We start from the raw sequence: 25,820 nt of genomic DNA on the forward strand, positions 1-25,820 counted from the left end.
CACACACACACACACACACACACACACACACACACACACACACACACACACACAAATCAGTGTATTAAAGACAAACTGGGATGAAAGAGCCTTAAGGAAAGAACGGAGAGATGATTGAATGGGAGAGCAAAGGCACTACTTCTCAAAATGTTTTGCTCTTTTGTCTATCTCAGGTTGGTGTTATAAGGGAATTATGCAACATAAATAATGTTATTTATGAATTCTTAATGGTCTAATGAGCTAGTTCAGTGCCAAATAATCCAACAGGGAACAAACAGTCTTATGGTGGCATTTTCACTGTTTAGCATTGGATTTATGAGTTTAGAGCACTTAGAAAAGTCTATAAGGTACAGCACACAGTAGCAAATCAGCTTTTATACTATGCAGTTACTGTGTCACGTCTCCTCTCGCTCCCCCGTTGTATCACCCATCAGGCAGTATTGTTTGTTTTCATGTTTAGACGCTACTCTTGTTTTTGTATTTACTCTATGTGCGTTCCTATTAAACTCACCGACTGCACCTGCTTCCTGACTCCCGGCGTCTTCGGTACATACTGTATCATTAACACCAGAGAAAAAAATTGAATTATGTAAACTCATTCATTCTGAAAATGAATAGAGTTGCATCCTCTTATGAGAAGCATTGAGAGCCAGAAGAGGGAGACAGAAGTAATCTACAGGCAGACTGGGTGAATTGGGACCAGAGGAGACCGGAAAGCAAAGGCCAATAGGTAATTTAATAATCAATCAGCTCGCAGAGAATTACAATTGATAGAATTGGAGGCAGAGCCTCCAAATAAAATGCAATGAATACAGTACATTGTGCACACACACATGCACGCCACACACATGTACGCACGCACGCACGCACTCACACACACATAACACTCAAATCAATAACATTACCAACGTAGTGCATTGAGGGGTTTTGATGTATAAAAAGGTAAACCAAAGCATAAAGATCATAAAAACTCAGACAAAATGGTTATAATAGTATTCTTTACAATGGTGACTGCATACATCCCTGGTGGGCTGTATTCAAGGTAGGGGGGATTAATGAGGTGGTAACAGATCAATAAAATCCAGTGGTTTTTTTTTGTAACATGCAACAATCTATATGATCTAAATATTGTATCTTGTTTAGCTACAAACATACATTTTCTTTAGCATGACCTAGAGACAATGGCAGTCAGTGCAATAAGTTAAAGACAAAGTCAATAAATTAAAATCAGATCCCAATCATCATACAGCAAACTCAACCCATTGATTGACTTTCTCCATCTTGGTCCCATTTCTAAAGCACTTGCAACCAATAAAAAGCCTTTAATGTGATTGCTGTGAGGTAATGTGTTGCTAGGGTACTCGTACTCCACACATACATAAGGAAGATAAATTGTTGAATTCAAAATCAGGCAAGCTTTTCTAGCATTAGTTCCTGCTCAATTTACCACTTCTAAATAGTGTTACAACAGTGTGTAAACTCAATTGTTCTGCCGTGAACTTGGCATTGAAAGTAAATTACAACACAGTTTGACTTGAATGATTCTTCCGCAGCACCGGTTCAGTCTAGGTTCCAGGCAGGCTCATACGAAGGTCGGTTTGAGGTCCTCCTTGAAGTTGACTACCGGATGTGTGGAGCGGCAGAGGCTGGTGAAGCCGCCATACTCACTGTCCGAGGAGTCTGAGGAGGAGCTGTCGCTGGAGGGGTATGAGCCGTGTTGCAGGCAGGCGTCGCAGTAGGGACGATGGTAGTAGGAGTGGTCAGCCAAGCTGCTGGAGTCTGAGTCCCAGTAACCATACGAGTCCCTGCCATGGTCTCTGTCTGGCCCTCCCTCACCTCCCCCATCACCATCACCATCTGGAGGGCATTTTCGAAGGGGTGGTGGCCGGTGCTCCCGCCTTGAGCCGCGCCTCCCGCAGCTGTTTCTTATCCTATGCCACGCCTCTACGCCTTCTTCTCCATCACTGTCGTCGGGGCGGAGAAGATTAGTCTCTGTGGCGACAGGATTGAGCAGAAGTTGTGTTTTTGAGGGGTGCTTGTCTGGTTGAGAGAGCCCCGTGCCCCTCCTCCTTCCCCAACCAGGAGGCTTGGAGCCTGGGTAGTAACAGGGCGGAGGCCCCCCTCTGGGGGAATGGAACGGAGGTCTGCGTTTCCTCATTACGTAGGGGGAGATACTGGGGTAGTGGAAGAGGAGAGGGTGATTGGGGGAATGAGGAGTGCAGAAGGAGAGAGGAGAGAGGACAGAGGGATTGGTCGAGGAGGGCTGAGAGGGTCTCCTGAACCCCCTGCTGTGATTTGGTGAGCGGAGGGCCGTTTCCATAACAGTGTCCACGCTCAGTTCCTGGAGTATCTCCTGCAGCTGCACGCTGCTCACAAACCCTGCCTGCCTGACACCTGCCATCCACGGAGATGTGGTATCGCCATGGCAACCTGACAGTTCCGACTGAGCAGGGGCCAAACTCACCAGGGGGAGAGTGGATGAGGAAGTGACATAGTTTGACTGACAGGAGGGTGTGGTTTGTGTCCCTCCCATCTCCCCTGGTGTTCTGACTCCTGTCTTGGAAGAAATAGAGGGCTGAGGGGAGACTGGGAGGTGAGACCTTTCCGCTCCACACTGCTGCTGGGACACAGTCCCCTCAACCTTACAACCCCCTGCCTCTGTCTCCATCTCTGAACCCTGGATGTATGGGCCAAACTCTACACTGCACGGTTTAACACTCACACAATCCCCTGGGGGAAAAGAGAGGGCAGGAGGGGAGGAGAAGAGAGAGGAGGTAGAGAGAAAGGAGGAGAAGAGAGGGTAGGTTCTGCTACGTCTCTCTGTGGCAGGGGAGTTGGAAAGCAGTCGGACGGCACCACTGTGGTCTGGGTGGAGGAGGAGTGGAGGTTGGTGGTGGAAGAGTCCATTTCCTGATCCTCGCGAGAGTGGGTATTGGACATGAGGCGCAATAGCTTGTCTTTGGCGTTGTTCACCTGCTCCTGCAGACCGTCAATTACAGCATTCTTCTGCCAAATGACAACAACAAACTTTTAAATCCCCTTCAGAACAAAAAACATCAACAACAAGAGTCAGGTTAAAGGCTAACCTAAAGATTGGTGTCGGGTTAAAGGTAATAGGTGAAGTTGGTGATGAGTAGAAGGGTATTCAGAATACAAAGTAAACACGTTTAGGTATATACTGTAGTGTTGAGGGGTACAGGACCATGTAGGGACCATTTTAGTCAGTAAGGAGAGTATTTCACTACCTTTTATAACCGTTAGGGGGCGAGTGAGGGTTAAAGTAATACATAGCCTACACACTGACTACCTCATTGAGGAGCCTCTTCATAGAGTTGTTCTCTAGCCTACACACTGACTACCTCATTGAGGAGCCTCTTCATAGAGTTGTTCTCTAGCCTACACACTGACTACCTCATTGAGGAGCCTCTTCATAGAGTTGTTCTCTCCTAGGAGATAGTAGACTTCATCCTGGCTGTAGACAGAGTGGACACTCTTACTGGGGCTGCTGAAGTACTTCGCCATCTGGCTAAGGCTGTTTTGCTCCTCCTCAAACCGGCGCCACTGGGTTAACTGGGAAGAGGGGACCAAGAGGGGTGGAAAGGGGAAAGAGGGGAGAGGGGAGAGGAAGAAGGGGATTGTGATGGATAGTCAGATAACTGTCAGACAAATGTGCCAGTCTTTGAGCATACCCTTGAATCTCCAGGTGTGTGTGTTGCTCATTGTTCAAGTACTTCCTTACTTTCCGTCCAGGATGCATTCCTGTATCATAGCATCAGCTCACCACCAGGTACTTACGGGGAGTCATTAACTTGTTGGCGGAGGCTGTAGCGTGTTGACTCATGGATCAATGTGTGTGTTTGTATGAGTCACACAGCCTTGTTAACACGCACACACTACGGTGAGGTATGGGAAACACTCATGTAGCCACTCGAAATGGGCCTGTCATAAATGACAGGGGTTTCTGCTCTGTCTGTCTTTTTGTGATGTGTGCCAACTGTCTCTCTCACCTGAGGTACAAACAGCATACAGTTGGTGGCGAGGGTACAGATGAAGATGGCTCCAGCTACCACGCTATAGACCACGTTAGGCCAGGCCTGCAGGAACTGCGACACTGGGACTGCAACCACCGTGGAAAGGGTGACCAGGCTGACAGCGGTCATGATGGTGGGGGACTGGTTGACCGGAGGGAGGCTGACGTTGCTGGTCAGACCAGCCAGGTAGGTCCCATATAGGAGCAGGCTACCCTGGAGAGAGCGCAACACAACCACATAACGTTCATGACATGTTTACCATGACAAACCAACACAAACTCAGAGGAAACAGCTATAATGTGCTCTCATGCTTATCTGAGCCTTTCTCCCAGTTGTATTCTCTACCTTCATCATAGCGAGGAGGATAACCCACAGGTCTGAATAGAGAGAGGAGCAGGAGTCCAGCTGAGACAGAGAGTAGGACAATTCTCTCTCCACCACCTTGACCATAGCCCCAATGGACCGAGCACATTTAACCGGGTCGGTTAGACTCCAGGCGGTCAGAATCAGCAGGTCCAGCAGAATCAACAGAGCTACCAAGCCCATCAACTGGATGTCTCTGATGATCTGAAACATGCACACAGAGTTCAGTAATACACCATGCAACACACCCACTCTACTACTCACTTCAACCAGAGAGACAGTGAGAGCAGCAGCCTGCTTACCACTCTCTTGTCAGGCACGCGTTGGGTGAATACTCTGTACAGCCGCCATGTTTTCCCCAGGATGGGCCCAAATACCAGAGTGCTGCCGATACAAAACATCCAGATCCTGGCCTAGGATACACCACAATAACATCAGGACATCCCATAATATCACACGGCACGGCACCATTAGACTAATGTGTGTGTGTGTTCTTACCTGTAGTATAGCTCTCACTCCTCCCCCTTGTAGGTGGGTGCGTTCCTCAAAAGCGAATAGGAATCCACTGCTGTAGGTGAGGACACTCCCACACAGAGTCAGCACATTGAGGTTAGGACTAGACATCTTCACTATCCTGAGACAGAGAGAGGAACATACACAAAAGTTAGAATGTTCACGTCTGTGTATCGATTTGAACATGTACATATGCTTTTTAAAATATAGTTTTAGTTGTTAAATCCAATTAAATCTATTATAATCACACTTTGTAACGCAACAAAATGTGGAAAAAGTCAAGGGAGTTGAATACTTTCTGAAGGCACTTTAGTGTGTTTATGTGTATACCTGTTGTTCTTGAAGCGCAGGGTAAAGAGCAGGAAGCAGAATGCCAGCAGGATGCCACAGGAGAGAATAGTCCAGACCACTGCACAGAGCACCGGGGAGAGAGACTGCCTCTGCAGCTCCACTCCCATCTACAGTAGATGTCAATCACATTTCAATTAGAATATCTACACTAATGGGAAACACTTGGGTAAATACAGTAACTTTGTGTTTGTGTGTATGTGTTGATTATGTTAAGAGTATTTTATGTGGTTTAGTTGCTATCATTTGCATTCTGGAATGATTGGAGTATGCCCAAAACCTTTTTTTTTGTATCGCCTCATAAGTATATTGCATACTAATTTGCAAGCCCAAAGGCACAGAAACAGACAACTTTTATGAACCTTTATTAATATGAATTATATCTTTATTAAATCAACCACACAATACAAGAGATAGAGAAAATATATTGTGGCACAAGCTTCTTTAACAAATAAATCTGACACAACACTCGGTGTCCTATTCTAAGAAGAGGTGATAGGTGAACGGTTAAGGTGAGGAGGTAACGTCACTGACAGGAGAGATCACCAACGGCGCTGAGTTGACCCCACCGTTATTCTTTCGGGGGGTTGAAGTATGCATAGAGTCTCTCTGCGAAGATGTAACCGGTGAACGAGTAGATATGAGATCTGGAATCCACATCGTAAAAGGACACCTGCCCCCCGTCCCAGTCCACGTACACCCCCACCCTCTGGGGCTTATCGACCAGTGGCAGGGGGACAGGAGGGCTCGTCAGAGCCCAGTATTCAGTCCTGTTCCTCAGGCCTACTGTCCAGTAGCCATGTTCAGGGTTTAGGGTATTCCCTCCTTTCTTGTTGACAGATTCTTTCCCCACTCCTATGTCCCACTCTGTCTTCCCCTTCACCTGCACCTCGTAGTAGAACCTCCCTGAGGAGAAGCCCTCCCTCCCCAGGACACTGATACCAGGGTAAAACCTCTCGGGGTTGTCAGGGAGGTTCAGCGCTGTATTGCCGTGGGCCACTTGTTTACCGTTGTCAGAGAGGATAAGTTTAGGGTGAGCTGTATCAGGGTCAAGCGTCACATCCACGGCACATTGCTGAGTTCTTGTAAGTTCTGTTTCACATAATCTTTTCACTTCATTCTTCAGTGTCTCCTCAAACTGGGATCCAGCTCTCCTCACAGCTCTCCTCACTGTTCCTACGTACACAACACTTTGAACTCTGATGTCGGACCAGTCCTTGGCAGGTGGAGGGGTGCACAGGAATGGGAAGCTATGGATGAGGTGGAGGTGGTCCTCAGTGAGTGAGAGCTGCTTCACCCCAGTGCTTCTCCTCTTTAGCTCTGTGATTTCCTGCTCCAGCTCTTTAATGAGCCCTTCAGCCCGACTCCCTGCTGCCTTCTGCTTCTCTTCAATCACCTCAATGAGCTCAGCCTGGCTTCTCTGAATGGAGCGCACCAGAGCAGTGAAGACCTGCAAGCTCTCCCTTATCTCTCTCTCTGCATTTATTTTGCCTGATTGTACTGTGTGTTTGATCTCCTTCACTTTCTGCAGTCGACCCTGAATCATCTGCTGCATTACATCTTCCATATTCCCCAGCTGAGCCCTCCTCTCTCTGCTTTCTTCCTCCAAAGGGACAACATTGTGTTTCTTATGTCTTTTCTCAGTGCAAACCTGACACATGTACGTCTGGTCACTTCTACAGAACAGCTCCACAATTCTGTGGTGCCGCTTACACACTCTGTGCTCTATGTTAATCACAGGCTCAATCAGATTGTGTTTCTTGAAGGTGGCCAGTATATGGTGAGGATCTAGGTGAGTCTCACAGTAAGAGGCCAGACACTCCAGGCAGGACTTCAAGGCCTTGATTTTCCTCCCAGTGCAGACGTCACAGGGCACCTCTCCAGGTTGGGCTGCTTGGGGTTGGTACTGTGTACTAGTAGCAGTAGCCCTAATTTCAACTGACCTTCTGAACTGATCGGCCATCTCAGCTATGAAAGTATTGACTTTGAGCTCAGGTCTTCTGCTGAATTTCTGCTTACACATGGGACACTGGCACGGGCTGGTGATATGCCAGTAGCCATGTATGCAGTCCTTGCAGAAGTTGTGTCCACACGGGGTGGTGATTGGGCTGGTGAACACGTCTAGACAGATGGGGCACAGGAACTGATCCTCGGACAGCAGGCTGCTGGCGGAAGCCATGTCTGGGTCTGGGAAGACATCCAAAAATAAACCACATGGGACTTCATGGAATCAGTTGGCTCTCGACCTTGGAATTTCTTTACTGGAATGTTTTGTTCTAGCTTACAGTAGACCACCGAGCTCTATGCAGTTACAGCACACCCAAATAGCTTTCTCAATACATGTAGCCAATGGTACCAATCACATCATTTTATATTTCATTCAGAAATATGCATTTATAAACATATGATGAGTAGTCTAATACAGCCCAACAGATAAAGAAATTAAATGGGACAGTGATGACATCCTCACCTTTCAAATTCAATCTGTCTCTAAATCAAGCCTACTGTATAACACAGTAAATACAATACAATACAATACAATAAAAATATATAACTGTATTCTTCCCCTTGATTATATTTATAACTGGGCTGTGAGGGACACGTATTGAAACTTGAATAAACAACCTAACACAACAGACAAATGAAAGAACCTCCACTCACCTCTGTCTTCAGAAGAACAGCAAGTCAAAGACGATTTATTTTGTACTCTATTAGGCTATGTAGAGAGATTTCTGAGGTTCTCTAGTCAAGTCTCATTTTAGAAGGTGACATTACCATGGCTTGTCCTGGTCCCTTACTGCTAAACTGAAATGCAGCTGCTCTTAAAGGTACAGTACATGGCTGAATTAACCCTTCACATGACAGGACTCTCTCAGCTGAACCATGTATTATGGTTGCCATGTATCTAATACATTCACACTTCTTGTTCATATTATGTAAGAGTTCACAAAGCTTTTATTGTGCTGTAGCCCAGAAGATTATTTGAGGCCCTGCCCAAATAACAAAAGCCATTGAAAAAAGTATGCACATTTCAGAGTATCCACATAATTTCTTTTTTTAAGTATCCACAAGTATCCACATAAATTAGATACAGAGACATATTGGGGCAGGATTAGTAATGAGCTGCATTTTCAGTATGTCATCATACAATCGTGAATGACATCACAATACAGTCCAGCAAATGTGATTCTAGATTTCCTGGTAAGATACAATATATACTGTACCTCTCTAAATATTCAATATAAATCAATGCATGGAATGTTCAGTTTACTTTAGAATTTAATCGATATGAGTTCAATCTCAATCTGATTGGCTCACATGAGAGATGATCAACGGTGCTGACATTTTGTCAATGCCACAAACCCCAAGGTTGAAGTACGGGTAAAGTTTCTCAGTGAAGGAACAATCGGTAAATGAGTAGATATGAGACTTGGCCTGGGCATTGTAAAAGGAGACCTCACCATCTTCATAGTCCACATAGACCCCCACCTTCTGGGGCTTCTCACTCAGGGAGAGGGGGGTAGGGTCAGTGGTGCAGGCCCTGTAGACGTTCCCTTTCCCCTGCTGGATAGTCCAGAGTCCATTCTCAGGCTTTGCTGCATAAATCTTTCTTTTAATGGACTCTCTGGCCACTCCTACACTCCAGAGAGTATTTCCCTTCACCTGCACCTCGTAGTAGAATCTTCCTGAGGAGTAGCCTTCCTTTCCCAGGATGCTGGCAACATAGAAGAACCTCTCTGGATTGCCAGGGTAGTTTTGTCGTCTACCGGGATGTCTAAGTTGTTTCACATCTTCAGAGAGAGTGAGATTGGGATGAGCTGTATCAGGGTCCAGAGTTACATCCACTGACCACTGCTGAATAACCTTGAGCTCAGCCTCACACAACCTCTTCAATTCACTCTTCAGTGCGTCTTCAAACTGAGAGCCAGCTCTCTTCACAGCTTTCCTCACCATGCCGACATTCTCAATACTCTGAACCCTGATCGCAGACCAGTCCTTGGTGGGTGGAGAGGTGCACAGGGATGGTGAGCTCTGGAGGAGTTTTAGGTCAGTGATTTCCTGCTCCAGCTCTGTAATGAGCCCTTCAGCCAGCCTTTTAGTTTCCTTTTGCTTTTCCGAAATCACCTCAATGAGTTCAGCCTGGCTTCTTTCAATGGAGCGCATTAAAGCTCTAAAGATCTGACAACTGTTCTCTAACTCTTGCTCTGCATTTATTCCGCTAGATTGTAGACTATTTCTGATCTCAATAACCTTCTGCTGTCTGCCCTGAATCATCTGTTGCACTTCAGCCTTTCCTAACTGTACATTATTCTTTCTGGTTTCCACTTTAAGAGGGAGAGTGTTGTGGGTATTGTAGTCGGTCTTGAACTCCAGACATCTCCCATGCCTCTCACAGGTATGTTCTTCAGGATTCTCTACATGCTGTTGTCTCCTCAAGGTTGTGACTCTCTGATTGAGCTCCAGGGGAGTCTCACAGTAAGAGGCCTCAAAAGAAGAATCCACAGCCTTGACCTCCCTCCCAACACAGATATCATGGGACACCTCTCTAGGATGGTCCAGGCATTGGTCCTGGGGGCTTGTGTTATTTACCACAAATGGATTCCAGAACTCATCAACCATTTTAGATAATTGAGTATTGACTTGTAGCTCAGATATGTTAGGGAATTTCTCCTTGCACTGTGGACACTGGCACAGGACATTGTTTCTCCAGTATTCTCTGATACAATCCATGCAGAAGTTGTGCCCACATGGGGTTGTGACTGGTTTCTTGAGAACCTCCTCACAGATACTGCATATTAACTGCACTTCAGACTGTGGATTGTTAGCGGATGCCATGCCTGGGAACAAACAGAAAGTGAAATCAACTTCCTGAATGAATCAACAATCTGTGTTATCTTGGCATTCACACCAGAATTATGCTTATGTCTTTTCTTTTCAATTCTTGAATGCTATCGTTTCTAAACATACTCTTTAACCAAAATAAACGTCAAACACACTACATAGAAGAGAAGCTACAATAAAATACAACAATTCAAATATTTTCTCTATCTCTTCTTACCTGAGATGATGTGTGCTGTTGAATGATCTTTTTTTCCCTCTTGAATCCCAAAGTGAGACTGAGTTCAGGGGACTGGCAAGTGTTCCGAAAAATGTATAAGGAGAAAGTGTCTTCAGGTCCTCAACATTCAGCTCTGCTGTTTAGTTTCGTTTCATCAACAGGCTCCTCCCAACACCATATTGAAAGACTTTGAGCTTTCTTCTCCATCTCTTAAAGGGGCAGATCTTCCTACACTGAGTGTACAAGACATTAAGAACATTCTGTTGGATTCTAGCTTGAAATATACTTATTCATGTTACCATACTAGAACTTATTGATTACTTTCCACGTGTAAGGAATGTGTATGTTAGGGGTCAAGGAAGGGTAAACAGGAACTAGGTATGTGGAAAGTTACTGAGTGAGAAAAGAGGAAGTGCATAAAGTTTGTATTCTGTTCATATATGTTACTGTTGAATATGAATGTTCCTAAGGAGGGGGGCAAAGAGCAACAGTCTATTTTCAGTTATTGATCAGGCAGACTAGTTTCTGAGGAAACAGGACCATGAAGGATATGGAACTCAACTCAAGTTGAGGTCAACAGATGAAGAGAGAAGACACTGCTGGGAGGGGGGCCACAGGTGTCCACCCCAAAGACTATCTGATTAGAGTCCTATCTCACACACATGCACATTTTCACGCCCACGAGGGCCCTAGTCTTAGGCATGGCCATGACAATACCAGTAGGAGGAAGCTCCTCTGTTTCTGCCTAAATACAGAGAAGGAGTGTCTATCTTAGATAGGAGATGATAGGGGATGACTCCGCCTATTTGGAAGGAATGAAGATGTGCTTGTGGGACTTGTATGTTGTCTTTGCAGCTTTATGACTCAGTGGTTGAGCTTTTTTTTAAACTTGGTTTGAGCTTTTTCTAGTCACCCGTGAGTTTTGTTGCCAATGTTGACAGGATTTGTTTTGTTTTGTTGCCAATATTGACAGGATTAACCAATATTTATAGTTGAACTGGAGAGTTCAAATCAGTAGAACAGGAGCCAGCACATAAAAACAAGGTAGGCAAATACTACAAATACTACTGATACTACTGATACTACTGATACTACTGATACTACTGATACTACTCATTCTGACATCTTGAGGAGACGAGATTTGAATAGAAATGAAAGGATACAGATCTGGAAAGCCTAAGTTTATTCAGTAGACCTACTGTATATACTACTGATAGACCTAGGGGTTGGGGCCCCTATGGGGGGTTTAGCCACCAGAAGGTTCGACTAGGCACTCTGTCCACCAGAAGATTAGACTAGGGGGTGGAAGTCCCTTAGGAGGGTCGGGGGAAGTGGCCATACCTATGACATGTCTGTTTAATCATTCGTTATCACCTGCATAGTGTATGGAGAAATTGGCATGCTTGTGAACTATTACGATAGATTGTAGAAAAGTAGTCCATGTAGAAGAACAAAGGCAGGAAGTGCATTCGGTGGAGAATAGGAGGTATCCGAGGATATCTGTGCTTCAAGATGAAACATTGTCAGTGAGTGGGAATGTGGATGGTGATAGAAGGTTGCCTGTAGCCTCATCCATGGTTGGAAAAGCAAAAGGATATTAGAACGTTGTTTTAAAGTGATTTGTGTGTATTAGCAGTAACAATAAGGAGAGGTGTTGGTTTGGAGGTGTTGGTCTTACTGGGGCGGGGAACCGTGACAGATTATGTTGAAATAGGAGGACAACTGAGTAAATTTGGTAACGTGTGTTGTCAACAACAGTGATATTTGAGGCGTGACACTGGTATAAGGCATTAGGTCTCCTGTATTCTCCAGTAGTAAATTGTCAGATGCTTCAGTATCGTTTTTTAAAACAAGGTATCAGGTTCGGTGTCCAAATTATTAAGCACCTATACTGTAAGTATTCTCCGGGAAGTGGGTATCACTACTTGGAAAAATAGTTTAAATTGTTGTGTATTAGAGCCGTGGGTGAGGAAATCTAAACACCCTAGACACCGTCGGGAGAAGCGTCTGTTACATATGCTCCTGCCATGCCCTCTACTGCTCATCCTGTGTCTCCTTGACCTGCCGCCACTCCCCCAGTGCTCTCTCCCTCTCCCTCTCCCTCTCCCTCTCCCTCTCCCTCTCCCTCTCCCTCTGTGTGTGTGATTGTGTGGGCGGAGACAGGTGTGCTGGAGTCAGAGCAGATCCCCACCAGCTGCAACCTGTTCCATAATCAAGACCTCTACAAATACTCAGTCCTGCCACTTCCACTGCCAGATCGTAATTTCTGCTCAGCCAGTCTACGTTTGTAGCCGTTTGTCACTATATAGATCCTGTTATCCTGTTGTGCCTGTTTTCCTTGCCTGACACGGTTTTCCGCTCTGCTACAGTTCTGCCCGCTCTGACTCTGGTTCCTGTCTCCAATCTTCATGTCTCCTCATCCTGCTACTCTGTCCTGGATTACCCACTCTACTGCTCCCTTGGATTCCCCTCAGGACCTGCTTACCCTGTCCCAACACCTCTCGCTCCAGCGTCAGCCTCTGCACCTGGTTTCCTGCAACCTGCCCGAGCTTCCCCTGGCCTTTACTCCATCTTCCCCCCGTGTTTCAATAAATATCTTGGTTACTTGATCCTAGTCTCCTCATCTGAGTCTGCTCTTGGGTTTCCCTGTTCCACTCCGCATAACAGCGTCAGAATAATAACTATTGAAATGGCGACCGACGGCCCCGATCCTCCTTTTAAAGGGGGGGCTAGAGGAAAAAAAGTTTAACAAAGCCATAGAGGAGCTGAAAGAGACGCATGAGCAATCTACCAATTTGGCTTGAATATGGGGCATTTTTTGCAAAATGTATCAAATTGGTCAGCTTCCCCGTTGACGGAAAATGTAAATCTAATAAAGAATTCTGAGATGCTATTGTGAGTTGGCACAATGACATAAAATACAAAATAAAAATCTCAATATACTGGCGTTTTGATATTAGCGTTCTATCAACAGAAAAGCAAAATCGATAGAAACAAAACTAGCAGATATACTCAGCATCAAAAGGACTGGGTACATGAGTACCTTGATAGGATGGAAGATGTATTGGGCAGTAATTTGGCACTAGCAGATCATTTGAATCAAGATGCGGGAATATGTACCTCCGCTTTGCTGGCAGGGTTGAAACCCACCATCAAAACGGCTATTGCAGGGTAAGTGCGACTGCGCAGACATTTTATTCACTGACTAGTGAGCAACAGCAAGCACTCCTGAAAGCGGCCGGAGTTGGGAGTAACGCATAGGTTTATTTGGCCTCTGTGAGGTCATCAAATTGGCTAAATGTATGGCGGAAAACCATTATGTTCAGTGGATTTACTACCCATGTTGTGTACAATGGGTCCAGTCACAATACCGGGCTCAGTCTTTATGGTAGCTGGGGTAGAACCGATTTTGGGTTTGGATAATCTTTGAAAAATGCAAGGGCAATGGACTATAAAAGATAACAAATTACAATTGGCACGGCCAAACAGTCCTCGCAAGCTCAGAAAAACATTGGGGTTTTAATTTCGTGAGACACTTCATTCCATCTTATTCTGAAATAGCTTTACAGAATTGACAAAAGGGAGGAGGGGTCCTCACGAGAAATTAGAGTGTCGTTAATATTGGAAACAATTGTAATTGTAGAGTTTTAAAAAAGCAATTGTGTCAAGCGCCAGCATTGGGGTTACCAAATCTAAAATGACCTTTTAAATGTTAGTTCATGAGCAAGAAGGGCATTGCAGTGAGATGGTTACGCAAAATCATGGGGTAAAAGAGAGACCAGTCATGTACTGAAGTAAATTGTTAGACTCGGCGGCGAGTACATTAGAAACGCACTGAAAAACCCAGTGCAAACCTGGTACACAGAATGTTTGAACTTTATATATATTATATAATTTGTCTAAAATACAGGGAAAGAACAGACTCACTTAATGACCTCTGTTCTGACTTTCTGGTGAGGCGTGATCACCCTGAGATTTAAGTACAGTATAATATGTAAATGCTGAAGAATATGAAGGAATATGAAGAAGTGTATTTGCTGTTGTTTCGTTTGTTTTGTTTTTGTCTTTGCTTCAACACAAATCTCACCAGATTGAGTCTGCTGTACGGTCAGGAATTCTCTCTAAAGGTTACCCCTCTAACACCCTGACCCTGTAACTCTGCGGTGAGATCGCCAAGATGATAGGGGAGGATAAGCCAGTGTGTTGTTAATCAACAGTGTGTTGTTATTCTCATTGACATTTGTCTTAGACATTTTGTATTAAGGATATTTGGAATGTAATAATTAGTCATGCAGTGAATAGTTTGTCTAGGTTTCCTGAATGAGAAATGCCCTAAAATGTTGTTTTGGTCTGTCCTCTCTCAAGGTTATGGCAATAGCGACCCCAGACCGTATCTAGATGCATGGAAGGGATTATTCGACCGAGAACAGTGTGAGCCTTACCCCCTCTAACCAGCAGAAGAAATTGCGACAATGGTGTTCACTATGACCCTGTCCTCCACCACTTCTACCTGAGACATGAGTCCGAGTCAGCAAACGGTGTACAGCATCCAGTCGAAGCTATCAATGCCTTTTCTCTCAGGAGCGCAGCATGAGTCCTGACACCGTCCACGTGGAGTGAGCATGGAGAGAGATCATGTCCAAACTTATCTCATGTTGCTGGTGTACTAGTTGGAAAATGGACAAGACAGAAATGGACAATACAGAATGGACCGTAAAGGTTGGTGATGAGAAATTTGTGTGCTTTGTCTGCTTGGGAAAATCAGAATATTCCCCATATATTGAAATCGGGGACATTATCAAGGGCCATCCACTTTGACAGGCATGAGTTACATGTGTGCCATTGGGAGGATGAACTGTAAAGCTATCCAAAGAAGAAAAATGAAGAGACGCCAGACGAATGAGAGCCGGGATGGAGGGGAGTGATCACTGTTCCAGATGAGGGACTGTTGGAAACTGACTAATTGACTTGAGCACGTTTTAGTATGTTTATAACTATATAAGTGGCCTAGCAGTAGTGATCAACGTGTTATGGGTTAGATGGATTGATCTATGTGTAAATGTATTTGTGGCCAGAGGCAAAGTACAAAGGGGGCCTGTCTCTGAGACTGAATGTTTCCATAAGGGTGAGATAGGAGTCATATGGTAGAGCTAACACTATAGATTGTGAACTATTGCCTTTTAACAGGTCTTATAGCTCCCCTGTTTTAAATGATTGTATTCTCTCTATGTTTTGCATCATGATATTCACTTGAGTATGAATGGGTTGCTTATTCTCAAATAACTCTTTGTGTATGAGTCCGGACAATTTACAGTGGACTGATGCTAGGTGCAAGAATGTATACTCCCTACTGATAAGAAGACCGGGAGATGTGTGAGGAGTTCAGGACTCGGGATGGGACGATAACACCACCTGCCTAGCCACAGAGATTCATTGTACATACTAGACTCAGGAGGGGGAAGAGTTTGTATTAGTATTATATTAGTCGACTGCACAGAGCACGCAAATAGAGGGCGAAGGGAGGATGACATCGCGTGGGAACACCTCCTGTAAACCTGCAGCCTGACGGTGGAAGTCTGCCTATAAGCATGAGGAGGTGTATAGAGCCTTCATTTTTGTGGACCCCAGCAGAATAGTATCCCAAAGGTCTAGAGTCAGGCTAAGGGAGAGTGGAAATCGTCATGTTATCAAACTTTGGTTAGTGCCATAAATTATTATGCATATCTTAACACATTACTAATACTTGTTATATCATTTTGAACCGTATGGAGCTACTATTCAAAAAGGAGGGACTGATATGGATTACTTTACATGTACAAGGAATATGTATGTTTGGGGTCAAGGAAGGGTGAAGAGGAACTAGGTGTGTGGAAAGTTACTGATTGGCCTAATGACGGCCTACCCCGGCCAAACCCTCTCGTAACCGGGACGACGCTGGGCCAATTGTGCGCCGCCCTATGAGACTCCCGGTCACGGCTTTAGACCGTTGTGCCACTCGGTCCCCCCAAGTTGATAAAGGACGCCAGGCTACGGAAGCTTCTGCAACGAGCCATCTGTCTGTAAACAATGGCTCGTTGCGGGACGATGCAAAACCTGACCCTGAACCTGTGTGCATGTGTGCGCATGTGTGTGCATGTGTGTGCATGTGTGCATGTTTACTTTACCGTGCTGAGGGTACATAGTCTCTGCAGTATCTCCAGGTCCTCCTGTGTATTGACTCCAGGGTGGATGAGACAGAGTCCGTAGTCACAGTGAGAGCTGCAGTTCAACTCTGGCTCCATGGCAGGACCCACACCGTCAGCCCTCACACACACATCCTGAAGAATAAGATACAGTTGTCATGAACTCTCAGCACACTACAATACTACCTACAGATACTTACACATACACTGAGGGGAGAAATACAGACATATCTTTAATACCACGCTTACATGTGTATTATTACACACAAACTCTCTTTCTCCATTCCCATTCTCCCACCAACACCACATTGTTTCAATATACAGGAACGCAGAAGTCTAGATAGAACAACTATACCCAAGTCTCTCCTATTCACTCCACAGAGCACAGGATCACTGCTCAGCACTCACCACAGGGTGGCGCCATTATGAATATTCCCAGTGAACAGAAGTGGTTTTAGCAGGGGCCTGTGACACTGCTCATGAAAAACAGATAGTGAACTTGGAGTGGGGAAAATATAAAAACATAAGATTCATATATCAGTGTGACAGAAAAATGACACAACTATTCCAGTCTCATGACTAAGGTTAATAAGGGCAGACTGGACAAACAATTCCCACAGAAACTGCAAGAAAGCTACAGGGAAAGACAATGCTTAGAAGGCTACAGCGAGGTCTGACCAAACCCAAAAGAGCGCAGGATCTGGCCAATTTGAGAGGAAGCTTGCAAGCTTCTGCTTGTCCTCAGTCTCCACAAGACAGCACAGAGCTGAACAACACAATACATGACCAAGATTTAGTGTGTGTGTGTGTGTGTGTGTGTGTGTGTGTGTGTGTGTGTGTGTGTGTGTGTGTGTGTGTGTGTGTGTGTGTGTGTGTGTGTGTGTGTGTGTGTGTGTGTGTGTGTGTGTGTGTGTGTGTGTGTGTGTGTGTGTGTGTGTGTGGGTTGGTTGGTTGGTTCTTCTGTGCTTGTGGGAACCTAAAATCCACCAAGTCCCCACAAAGGTAGTAAAACAAGAAAAAGTCTCCCTCATGGGGACATTTCCGGCATCTCCTTGAGGACAAAGACTATTTTAAGTTTGGGGTTATAATTAGGGCTAGGGTAAGAGGTTAGGTTTACAGTTAGGGTTATAATTAGGGTTAGGGTAAGAGGTTAGGTTTACAGTTAGGGTTATAATTAAAGTTAGGGAGTATATTGAGTGTATTTATTGTATACTAATTTCACGGTAATATCATAATGTTCTTTGTTTTTATTTGTATTTTTTCATACAGGTTTTTCTCATTGAGATAACATCTCTTTTCCAAGAGAGACCTGGTCCAATAGCAGCTGGGGGAACAACGTTTCAGACAAAACAACTTACATACACTAACACAACATTAAACAAAACTTGAAACACACATACAGTACAACAAAAACATTTTACGTAAAAAACACTAAAGTCTTGACTAAAAACAGCTGTCCTAAAGACAATTACAATCTTCTATGATATATACATCGATCAAGATCATCAAATTTTAAAATGTTCAAGAGAGAATTCCAGGACCAAGGAGCTAAGTAACTAAAACTAGTTCTACCATGACCTGTTCTAATTTTTGGTACTGTTAGAAGAAAATGAGAATGGGACCGTAACTGATATTTATTTACCGACCTGACTAAAAAATAACAGAGATAAATCAGTGTATACCAGTGTTTAAGCCCACGCAAGGTCAATGACGACCAGCCAACAGCGCTGTAGAGATCACAATGATGTGTTAGATGATTTTGATTTGTAATGAACCTGACTGCATGATACACTGAATCAAGTGCTCTCAGGAAAGTGGTTGAGGCCTGCATATATATAACATCACTACAATCTAAAAGCGCCAGTAATGTACATCGTACCGGCTCCTTCCCGGCCTCCAAAAAAAACCAAGCCTTATGCCGGTAATTAAAACCTATTCTCAGCTTGAGCTTCCTTATCAAGTTCTCTACATGCACAGTGAAGCTCAGCTTTACCATCAACCCACACACCCAACTATTTGGACACTTTAACTTGCTCTATATTATGTCCAGTCAATGTAGCAATGACATGATTAGTAACGTGCCTGGCATTTGAAAAAGCTAAAGATAAACTACTACCACTCGAATAAAGAACAGTATCATCATAAAAATGATCATCTACTGTTTCAATAAGATCCCAAATGTTGTTGATATACAACATTAACAAGAGTGGGCCCAAAATAGAACCTTGCGGAACATCTGAGCACACCTCTACAGACTCAGATTTACAACCATCCGCCATTACACATTGTGAACGATTTGATAGGTAATTTATAAACCAATCTAGAGCATGACCAGTAATTCCACAACATTTTAACCTTTGCACTAACACAGCATGGTCCACAGTGTCAAAAGCCTTCGACAAATCAATAAAGACAGACACACAATGTAACTTCTTATCAAGAGCACAGTGGATGTCATTTAAAACCTTCAATGTTGCTGAAACAGTGCTGTGGCCAGACCTAAAACCTGATTGCATTCCATTTAAGATGTTGTTTTTTGGAAGTAGGCCTTTAGCTACCTACTAACTAAGGACTCCAGTACCTTAGACAGTACAGATCATTTTGCTATGGGCCGATAGTTGTCAAGTAGCGAAGCGTCTCCACCTTTCAGGAGAGGCAGTACAAAAGCAGATTTCCATAACTTGGGAATTTCCTTAACATCAAACGTGAGGTTAAAAATACATGTTAAGGGGGAGCAATAATGTCTGCAGCTAGGTGTAGGAAGAGAGGTCTAGTTCATCAGGGCCAGAGGATTTTTTTCCCATCAATTTCTTTAAGGGCTTTACACACTTCTGAAACAGAGAAGGATGAAAAGGAGAACCTGGTAAAGGACTGCACATGGGTGTCAGGTAAACTCATAGGGGGCTCAATTATACCTTTGACCTTTTCAAATAAACTGCCTGCATCTAAAAAAAAAATGCTGATTCAAGGCTTTCAGAATGAAGGTTCTCTCAGTTACAATCTGTGAGTCTACCAACAATTGTTTGGGAAGCTGTGTATCTTTTTTGCACTCCAAACCTTTCACTACTTGCCAGATTTTGGGTGGATTAGTTAAATTAGGTGAAGTAGATTTCAAGCAGTGGTCTGCTTTCAATTTACGGATCATAGCCACACCCATATTTGGAAGATGTTTTAACAGCCATCCAATCATCTGCCAAACCAGTCCCTCTTGCTTTAGCCCACATAGCATTTTGTTCCCTTATGATTTTTGTAAGTTCCTTAGTAAACCAAGGGTTCTCTCTGCCCTTAATCCTGAATTTTTGTAAAGGGGCCTATTGCATACATCCTGGAATGCGTTGTGCAAGTAAGAAAAGGCTAGTTCAACATCAGGGATTAATTCCATCATATTCCATTCAATGCTAGATACATCATGTAAAAAACCTTGAATATCAAACCGCTTCCAGTTTCTTTTCGTAATGACACGGTGAGATTTTTTAGGATTTTTACCATCTCTCACACAGGCAATAGCACAGTGATCACTTATGTCATTTGCAAAAATACCAGAAGCATTAAAATGATGAGGAGTATTGGTTAAGATCAAATAAATCAAAGAGGATTTCAGAGGATATTTTATATTCAACATAGTTACACTGTTGACAATCTGAGTGAGATTATAGGTATTGCATAGAATGTTGAGTTGATCAGAGCTTTTGTGACCTGCCTGGAAACCACAAATGTTAATGACCTTGACAGGTAATTACAGGGTAAGTCAGTGGTTCTGCATATAAATTAGCTGTCTAGTCCCTGACAAATAAACAAAAAAATACATTCATAAATCACAATGTACAGCACCTAGAAGCACTATAGGTTTATATCATGCATTTTTAAGAGGTTGCATCTGGGTTGCATTGCCTGGCTACCCAAACTCCTCGCTCCGGCCAAACGCTACGCAACAGACACACGTCCGTTAGTTTCTTCTCCACAATAAGTCTGGATCTGAGTACTAGAATGAACATTTTAGACCGTCTGATTGGTCCCATAAACCTGTGGGTTGGGCCGAGCCAGAACACATGTGGGTAAAGCGGTGTTTTTTGAAAATGTGTCATTGGCTTTGATACTCTGATTGGTTAGAGATGATCCAATCGCTGATGACTTTGTTTTGTACAACACCCCTCATTTTGACATCACCACAAATGACTTCAATGATGGCAGTCTCAGACTGAAGTATGTAGCGTACGATAGAGCAGTGAGAAAGTTCTGTTTGAGTCGTTAGGCAATGAGTTGCACTGACATGTCGCTGATATAATTATGTACCATCGACCATGACATCATACAATGTTTCGATCTGTCTTCTACGTTACCATTTTAATAACCACACTGACTCATGAGCTACATGTATATGTACGTCTATCTGTCTGTCATATTTTGTGTATAGAGAATTTACGTGTGTGTGTGTGTGTGTGTGTGTGTGTGTGTGTGTGTGTGTGTGTGTGTGTGTGTGTGTGTGTGTGTGTGTGTGTGTGTGTGTGTGTGTGTGTGTGTGTGTGTGTGTGTGTGTGTGTGTGTGTGTGTGTTTCAGTCTGTTTGTCCGTTCGCTTGTCTGTCTGTCTGCCCTTCTTTACCTGGGTATAAATGAATGTGTTTATGTGTGCTCAGTAGTACTGTATGTGTGTGTGTGTGTGTGTGTGTGTGTGTGTGTGTGTGTGTGTGTGTGTGTGTGTGTGTGTGTGTGTGTGTGTGTGTGTGTGTGTGTGTGTGTGTGTTTGTGTGTGTGTGTGTGTGTGTGTGTGTGTGTGTGTGTGTGTGTGTGTGTGTGTGTGTGTGTGTGTGTGTGTGTGTGTGTGTGTGTGTGTGTGTGTGTGTGTGTGTGTGTGTGTGTGTGTGTGTGTGTGTGTCACACCATGTCACTGTCTGTGGGTTGACTAAGATATGCCCAGGGCTGTAACCTTCTCACAGTATCAGTAGTCGCAGGCTGATGACAGAGCACTTTCACTACGGTGTGCCTTTGATTGGTCTTAATCCTAGGTCTTTGTTTTTCAATCTCAGTGGTTAAATAAGTTATTGTGTAGAACAAGGATGATCAGCATTTAGATGCTTCCTCGCTAGTCAACAACTCTGAGAAGCTACCAGTTTAAGACACAAGTTATTATAATGCTACTGAAGCCTGCAGGCCTACAAACACCCATACCTTGTATCAAAGAGCATATGTATCTTTTCAGGAGAAAATCTTCAGTAATAGCTATTTAATTAAGTCGTACGTAGGCCTGTTAGGATGACACAAGTTGTAATTGTCTTGTCAAAATGAACAATGACTTCTTCCGTTTCTTTTCTGGGGGTCTGGGAAATGTCTGTAGTTTCCTTCCTCGTATCCTTTCGTAATTGTCCCAGTTTAGATCACAGCTTCATGGATTCCTGCAGGCACAACCGGACTAGAAAGGCTTTTACACAGTTTTTTCAAAATCCTCTCCACCAGTTTCAACCACATTGAAACATGTGCCAACAAAGGCCAGTCAACACTTAGCCACAGGGGTCAGCGTGAGCACCGAGCATGAGGCGTGTTCCCGTCCCCGGCAGCATGTTGACGGACATATTTTGACAGTGCATGATGGTTATAATGTCTGCCTTGGGGTAACCTTCTTCCTCTCCGGCCGGTATTTTTGTTAAGAAGAAGGACGGTTTGTCTATCTTGATGTTTGTCTCTACATGTGTCCTCTAAACTCATGTGGCCTTAACCACAAGTAATTCCTGAGCTACCTGTGCCCTTAGGCGGAGAAGACAACTTTACTGTAAAAGCTTATAGTTAGCCTATTTTCTGACAACTTTACTGTAAAAGCTTATAGTTAGCCTATTTTCTGACAACTTTACTGTAAAAGCTTATAGTTAGCCTATTTTCTGACAACTTTACTGTAAAAGCTTATAGTTAGCCTATTTTCTGACAACTTTACTGTAAAAGCTTATAGTTAGCCTATTTTCTGACAACTTTCACTTGTGGCCTCACGAGGCCTCACTATCTACTCCGTTCACCTGAGAGATTATGTGGTATCAAGATCAGTCAGGGACCAATTACCAGTAGGATTGCCATGGATAGGTGTAACCCTGTGGCTTTGACCCTCCTGTTGTCCACCCAGTACCACATTCAATTGTTTTTAATCCATTCATTGTCCCGGTCAGTTTGCCTGGCCCAATCCCGTTTGATTGGTGCCCGTCCTCTCTTCCGTCGAGGTCAAGCAGCACCTCGCTCTGGTCGCTTCCTTCGTCTGCTACCGGGTTATCTCCGTTTCCAAACCAGCCTCCTCTGTTCTCGCCCATGGACAGCGTTCCCTCCCCGCTCAGCGTTTGTCCAACGACACCTGGGGAGGGGGTCACTTTGCACAGGGTACCTGAGTGGATTGGGAAGGGTTGCGGCCAGAGGAGAGAGAACCTTCTCTTACGACAGCTTCCCTTTTAAGATTAGAGGGGTGGCGTGGGGAGCAGCGGGTGAACTGCAAGCGGTCAGCAAGGCTGGACAAAGCACGACCAGTGTTCTGCAGGAGCAATATTGAAACATTCCACCTCACACTGTAATCCGTTTAGCAATGTATTCTAAGATGCTCAAATCAAGTGTAAGAATGCAGTTATTGGCATAGCTGGCCCTTGCCTCAAGCCAGTGGCTAGACATAGTATACTAGCCACATGGTTCACACTCCATATGAGGCTCTTAAGAACTATCCCTATAAATTTCTCTTCTATGAGATTTTTGCCAATTATTATTTTCCTACATTGGTTTATAACTTTCCTTCTTGACATGCATGTGCAGAGTGAGTTACCTCACTCTAGCTTGTTTCTGCTTGGAGATATTGAAAGTGTTACAGCTGTCTTGTGTTACATGCATCCCTTGTCTCCCCTGTTAAACTTGAAATAAAAGCCTAAATGCTTGAACATCAGCATGTTTTCAAACTGACTGCTTTGTCTTTCATGCCAAAACATATCTAAAGCTCAACTAAAAACAATGAATCAAAAGATCAAATTGAACTTGACTATAACCTACAGGGTTCAAGTCCTAACTTTCACTCTCAAAGGCCTGCTAACTCAATGAATGGTCGTGTCTACTTTATTTCACATGCACTGGTTTATCATAGGTTATCATGAAAAACATTTAAAAGCACTTTTAATTTTCAAAATATGTCATTTTAACGCACATCTTAATCAATCGTTATTGTATTAACACATCTGTGTCGGTATTTTGAAATAGCAATAGCACGATCCTCATAAATAGCATCCTCAGAATAGCAGCTAATTTCGGCGTTAAATGGCTATGATTCCTCCTCACGATAATACCGCATCAATCATATGAACAGAGGTATCTGAGAAGCGACGAAACACAGCAGCAGACCAACCTGATGGAGTCCCTAAATAACCAGTGAGGGATGTCAGAGGGGTGCGTGGAGAGTCCCTCCGCCTAGCCGCTGTCCTCGCACCATCGCTGGAGTCTCACGAAGTGAAACAAACTGTCGCGGAAAGTTAACTCCACGACTGGGACCTATAGAAAAACCATTCCAAAAATCCAACCAAAAGAAAAATAATCCTTTTTATGACAACTGAGAACTCTCCAAAGTATGCCTATCCCAAAATGTTGCCTGGTGTCAGGGAGAAAAAGTATAGTCTGCAACAAGTTTTCATGAGCAGGGTAGATAGAGTGGGAGATTGAGGGAAATGTGTATGTGTGTGTGTGTGTGTGTGTGTGTTTTCGCTGTAATTAATTAGCGGGTAGCGAGCTACGGAAGTTTCAGGCTTTTGTTTTCACGTGCACAAATACAGTGAAATGCCTTTCTTGCTTGCTCTTTCCTGACAATGCAGTAATCAATATCACTACTACTATAAAAAAATGTAAAAAGTAAAGAAGAACAAAAATACACGAGAAATAGAAATAAGAACAAGAAAAAGTACAGTAAGTTAAAGTACAGTACAGTATATACAGGGTCAGTGCCAATACCATATTTACAATATGCTGGGATACTGGAATGATAGGATTAAATATGTATAGGGCTAAAGAGACTTAGCATAAGGATAAATTAAAAGGAGCAGCAGCAGCTTATAAAATGATTATGTGTGTGTGTGTGTGTGTGTGTGTGTGTGTGTGTGTGTGTGTGTGTGTGTGTGTGTGTGTGTGTGTGTGTGTGTGTGTGTGTGTGTGTGTGTGTGTGTGTGTGTGTGTGTGTGTGTGTTTGAGTGTGTGAGTGTGTGTGTGTGTGTGTGTGTGTGTGTGTGTGTGTGTGTGTGTGTGTGTGTGTGTGTGTGTGTGTGTGTGTGTGTGTGTGTGTGTGTGTGTGTGTGTGTGTGTGTGTAAGTTTGAGTGAGTGTGTAGACCCTTGTGAAAAAACCACATGAATTTAACGTGATCACATGTAGTGTTCCAAAAACACATGTTGTCATGTGATCTTATTTGAAGTTAATGTGATAACATGTGACATGTTAACATGTGACAACATGTAAAGCAACATGTGATAACATGAAACTACACATGTGAAATTGTGTTTTTTCAGTAAGGGGAGTGTGAATAGAGTGTGTGTGTAAGTGTGCATAGAGACAGTGTAAAAATTCAAATAGAAGGGTCAATGCAGGTAGTCCGTGTAGCCATTTTATTAGCTATTTAGCAATCTTATGGCTAGGGGATAGAAGCTGTTCAGGATTGGGGATAGAAGCTGTTCAGGATTGGGGATAGAAGCTGTTCAGGAGCCTGCTGATGTCAGACTTGCTCTAGTACCGCTTGCCTTGCGGAAGCAGAGAAAACAGTCTATGTCTTTGGGTGGCTGGAGTCTTTAACCATTTTCCTGGCCTTCCTGTGCTTCCGGGCGCATATTGTTTTGCAGAGAGAGAACATCCCAATGGGCACAACTGGTTGAATCAATGTTGTTTCAGCGTAATTTGTCAAGGTATTTTGATTTGAAATTTCAACCACAGGATTATGTCATCATGGTAACCAAATGTCTAAATAGACAAACCTTGTATAACATATGTTGAATATGTACAATGTGCCCTTCAGTAAGGCTCTTAACCCCAGTTGTTCTGGATAAGAGTGTCTGCTAAATTACTTAAATGTAAATATAGCATTTGCAAAGTCATCATTCAACACAAAATTAAACAATCATAAAATAGGCCTAGGTTTTCAAGCTCTGGTTGATTTCAAAAGTAATGATATTTAGTGATATTGAATTGTGTTTGGTTGTCAACACAACCAAATATCAACATTTGAAGACAAATTGCCAGTCAATACACCAATTAACGGATATAGAAATTGCCAAAGTCTCCTATTGACATGATCAAAGTGGGTGGTTATGAATGGTTATTTAAGAAAATGTATGATTA

The 25,820-nt window shown here is 43.6% G+C and overlaps 2 protein-coding genes across 7 annotated transcripts; both read right to left on the reverse strand.

Moving 5' to 3' along the window:
* Positions 1–717: 717 nt before the first annotated feature.
* LOC124045746 (probable G-protein coupled receptor 156) lies at positions 718–24,163 on the reverse strand. 6 transcript variants are annotated; one of them, XM_046365348.1, is made up of 9 exons: positions 23,852–24,163; positions 16,479–16,631; positions 5,238–5,365; positions 4,893–5,028; positions 4,697–4,807; positions 4,377–4,598; positions 4,008–4,244; positions 3,412–3,570; positions 718–3,006 (listed from the first exon to the last, which is right to left on the reverse strand). In XM_046365348.1, exons 2-9 carry the CDS (start codon positions 16,593–16,595, stop codon positions 2,719–2,721), a joined length of 1,398 nt encoding a protein of 465 aa, XP_046221304.1. In that variant the 5' UTR covers positions 16,596–16,631; positions 23,852–24,163; the 3' UTR covers positions 718–2,718. The 6 variants fall into 6 exon arrangements, with proteins under 6 accessions (XP_046221304.1, XP_046221314.1, XP_046221322.1 ...); XM_046365358.1 differs by lacking the exon at positions 23,852–24,163 and adding an exon at positions 14,825–14,980 and having other exon boundaries at positions 16,479–16,601; XM_046365366.1 differs by lacking the exons at positions 16,479–16,631; positions 23,852–24,163 and adding an exon at positions 7,917–8,547.
* On the reverse strand, positions 5,490–7,461 carry LOC124045738 (zinc-binding protein A33-like). Its single transcript, XM_046365313.1, has one exon. It carries the CDS (start codon positions 7,432–7,434, stop codon positions 5,827–5,829), a length of 1,608 nt encoding a protein of 535 aa, XP_046221269.1. The 5' UTR covers positions 7,435–7,461; the 3' UTR covers positions 5,490–5,826.
* Positions 24,164–25,820: the final 1,657 nt, after the last annotated feature.

Source organism: Oncorhynchus gorbuscha, linkage group LG01 (assembly GCF_021184085.1).
Source record: "Oncorhynchus gorbuscha isolate QuinsamMale2020 ecotype Even-year linkage group LG01, OgorEven_v1.0, whole genome shotgun sequence".
Classification (NCBI taxonomy): Eukaryota; Metazoa; Chordata; class Actinopteri; order Salmoniformes; family Salmonidae; genus Oncorhynchus; species Oncorhynchus gorbuscha.

Bases quoted from the DNA above. Each gene is read 5' to 3' on its own strand.
- LOC124045746 (XM_046365339.1), bottom strand. From the start codon at position 10,091: ATGGCATCCGCTAACAATCCACAGTCTGAAGTGCAGTTAATATGCAGT.
- LOC124045738 (XM_046365313.1), bottom strand. From the start codon at position 7,434: ATGGCTTCCGCCAGCAGCCTGCTGTCCGAGGATCAGTTCCTGTGCCCC.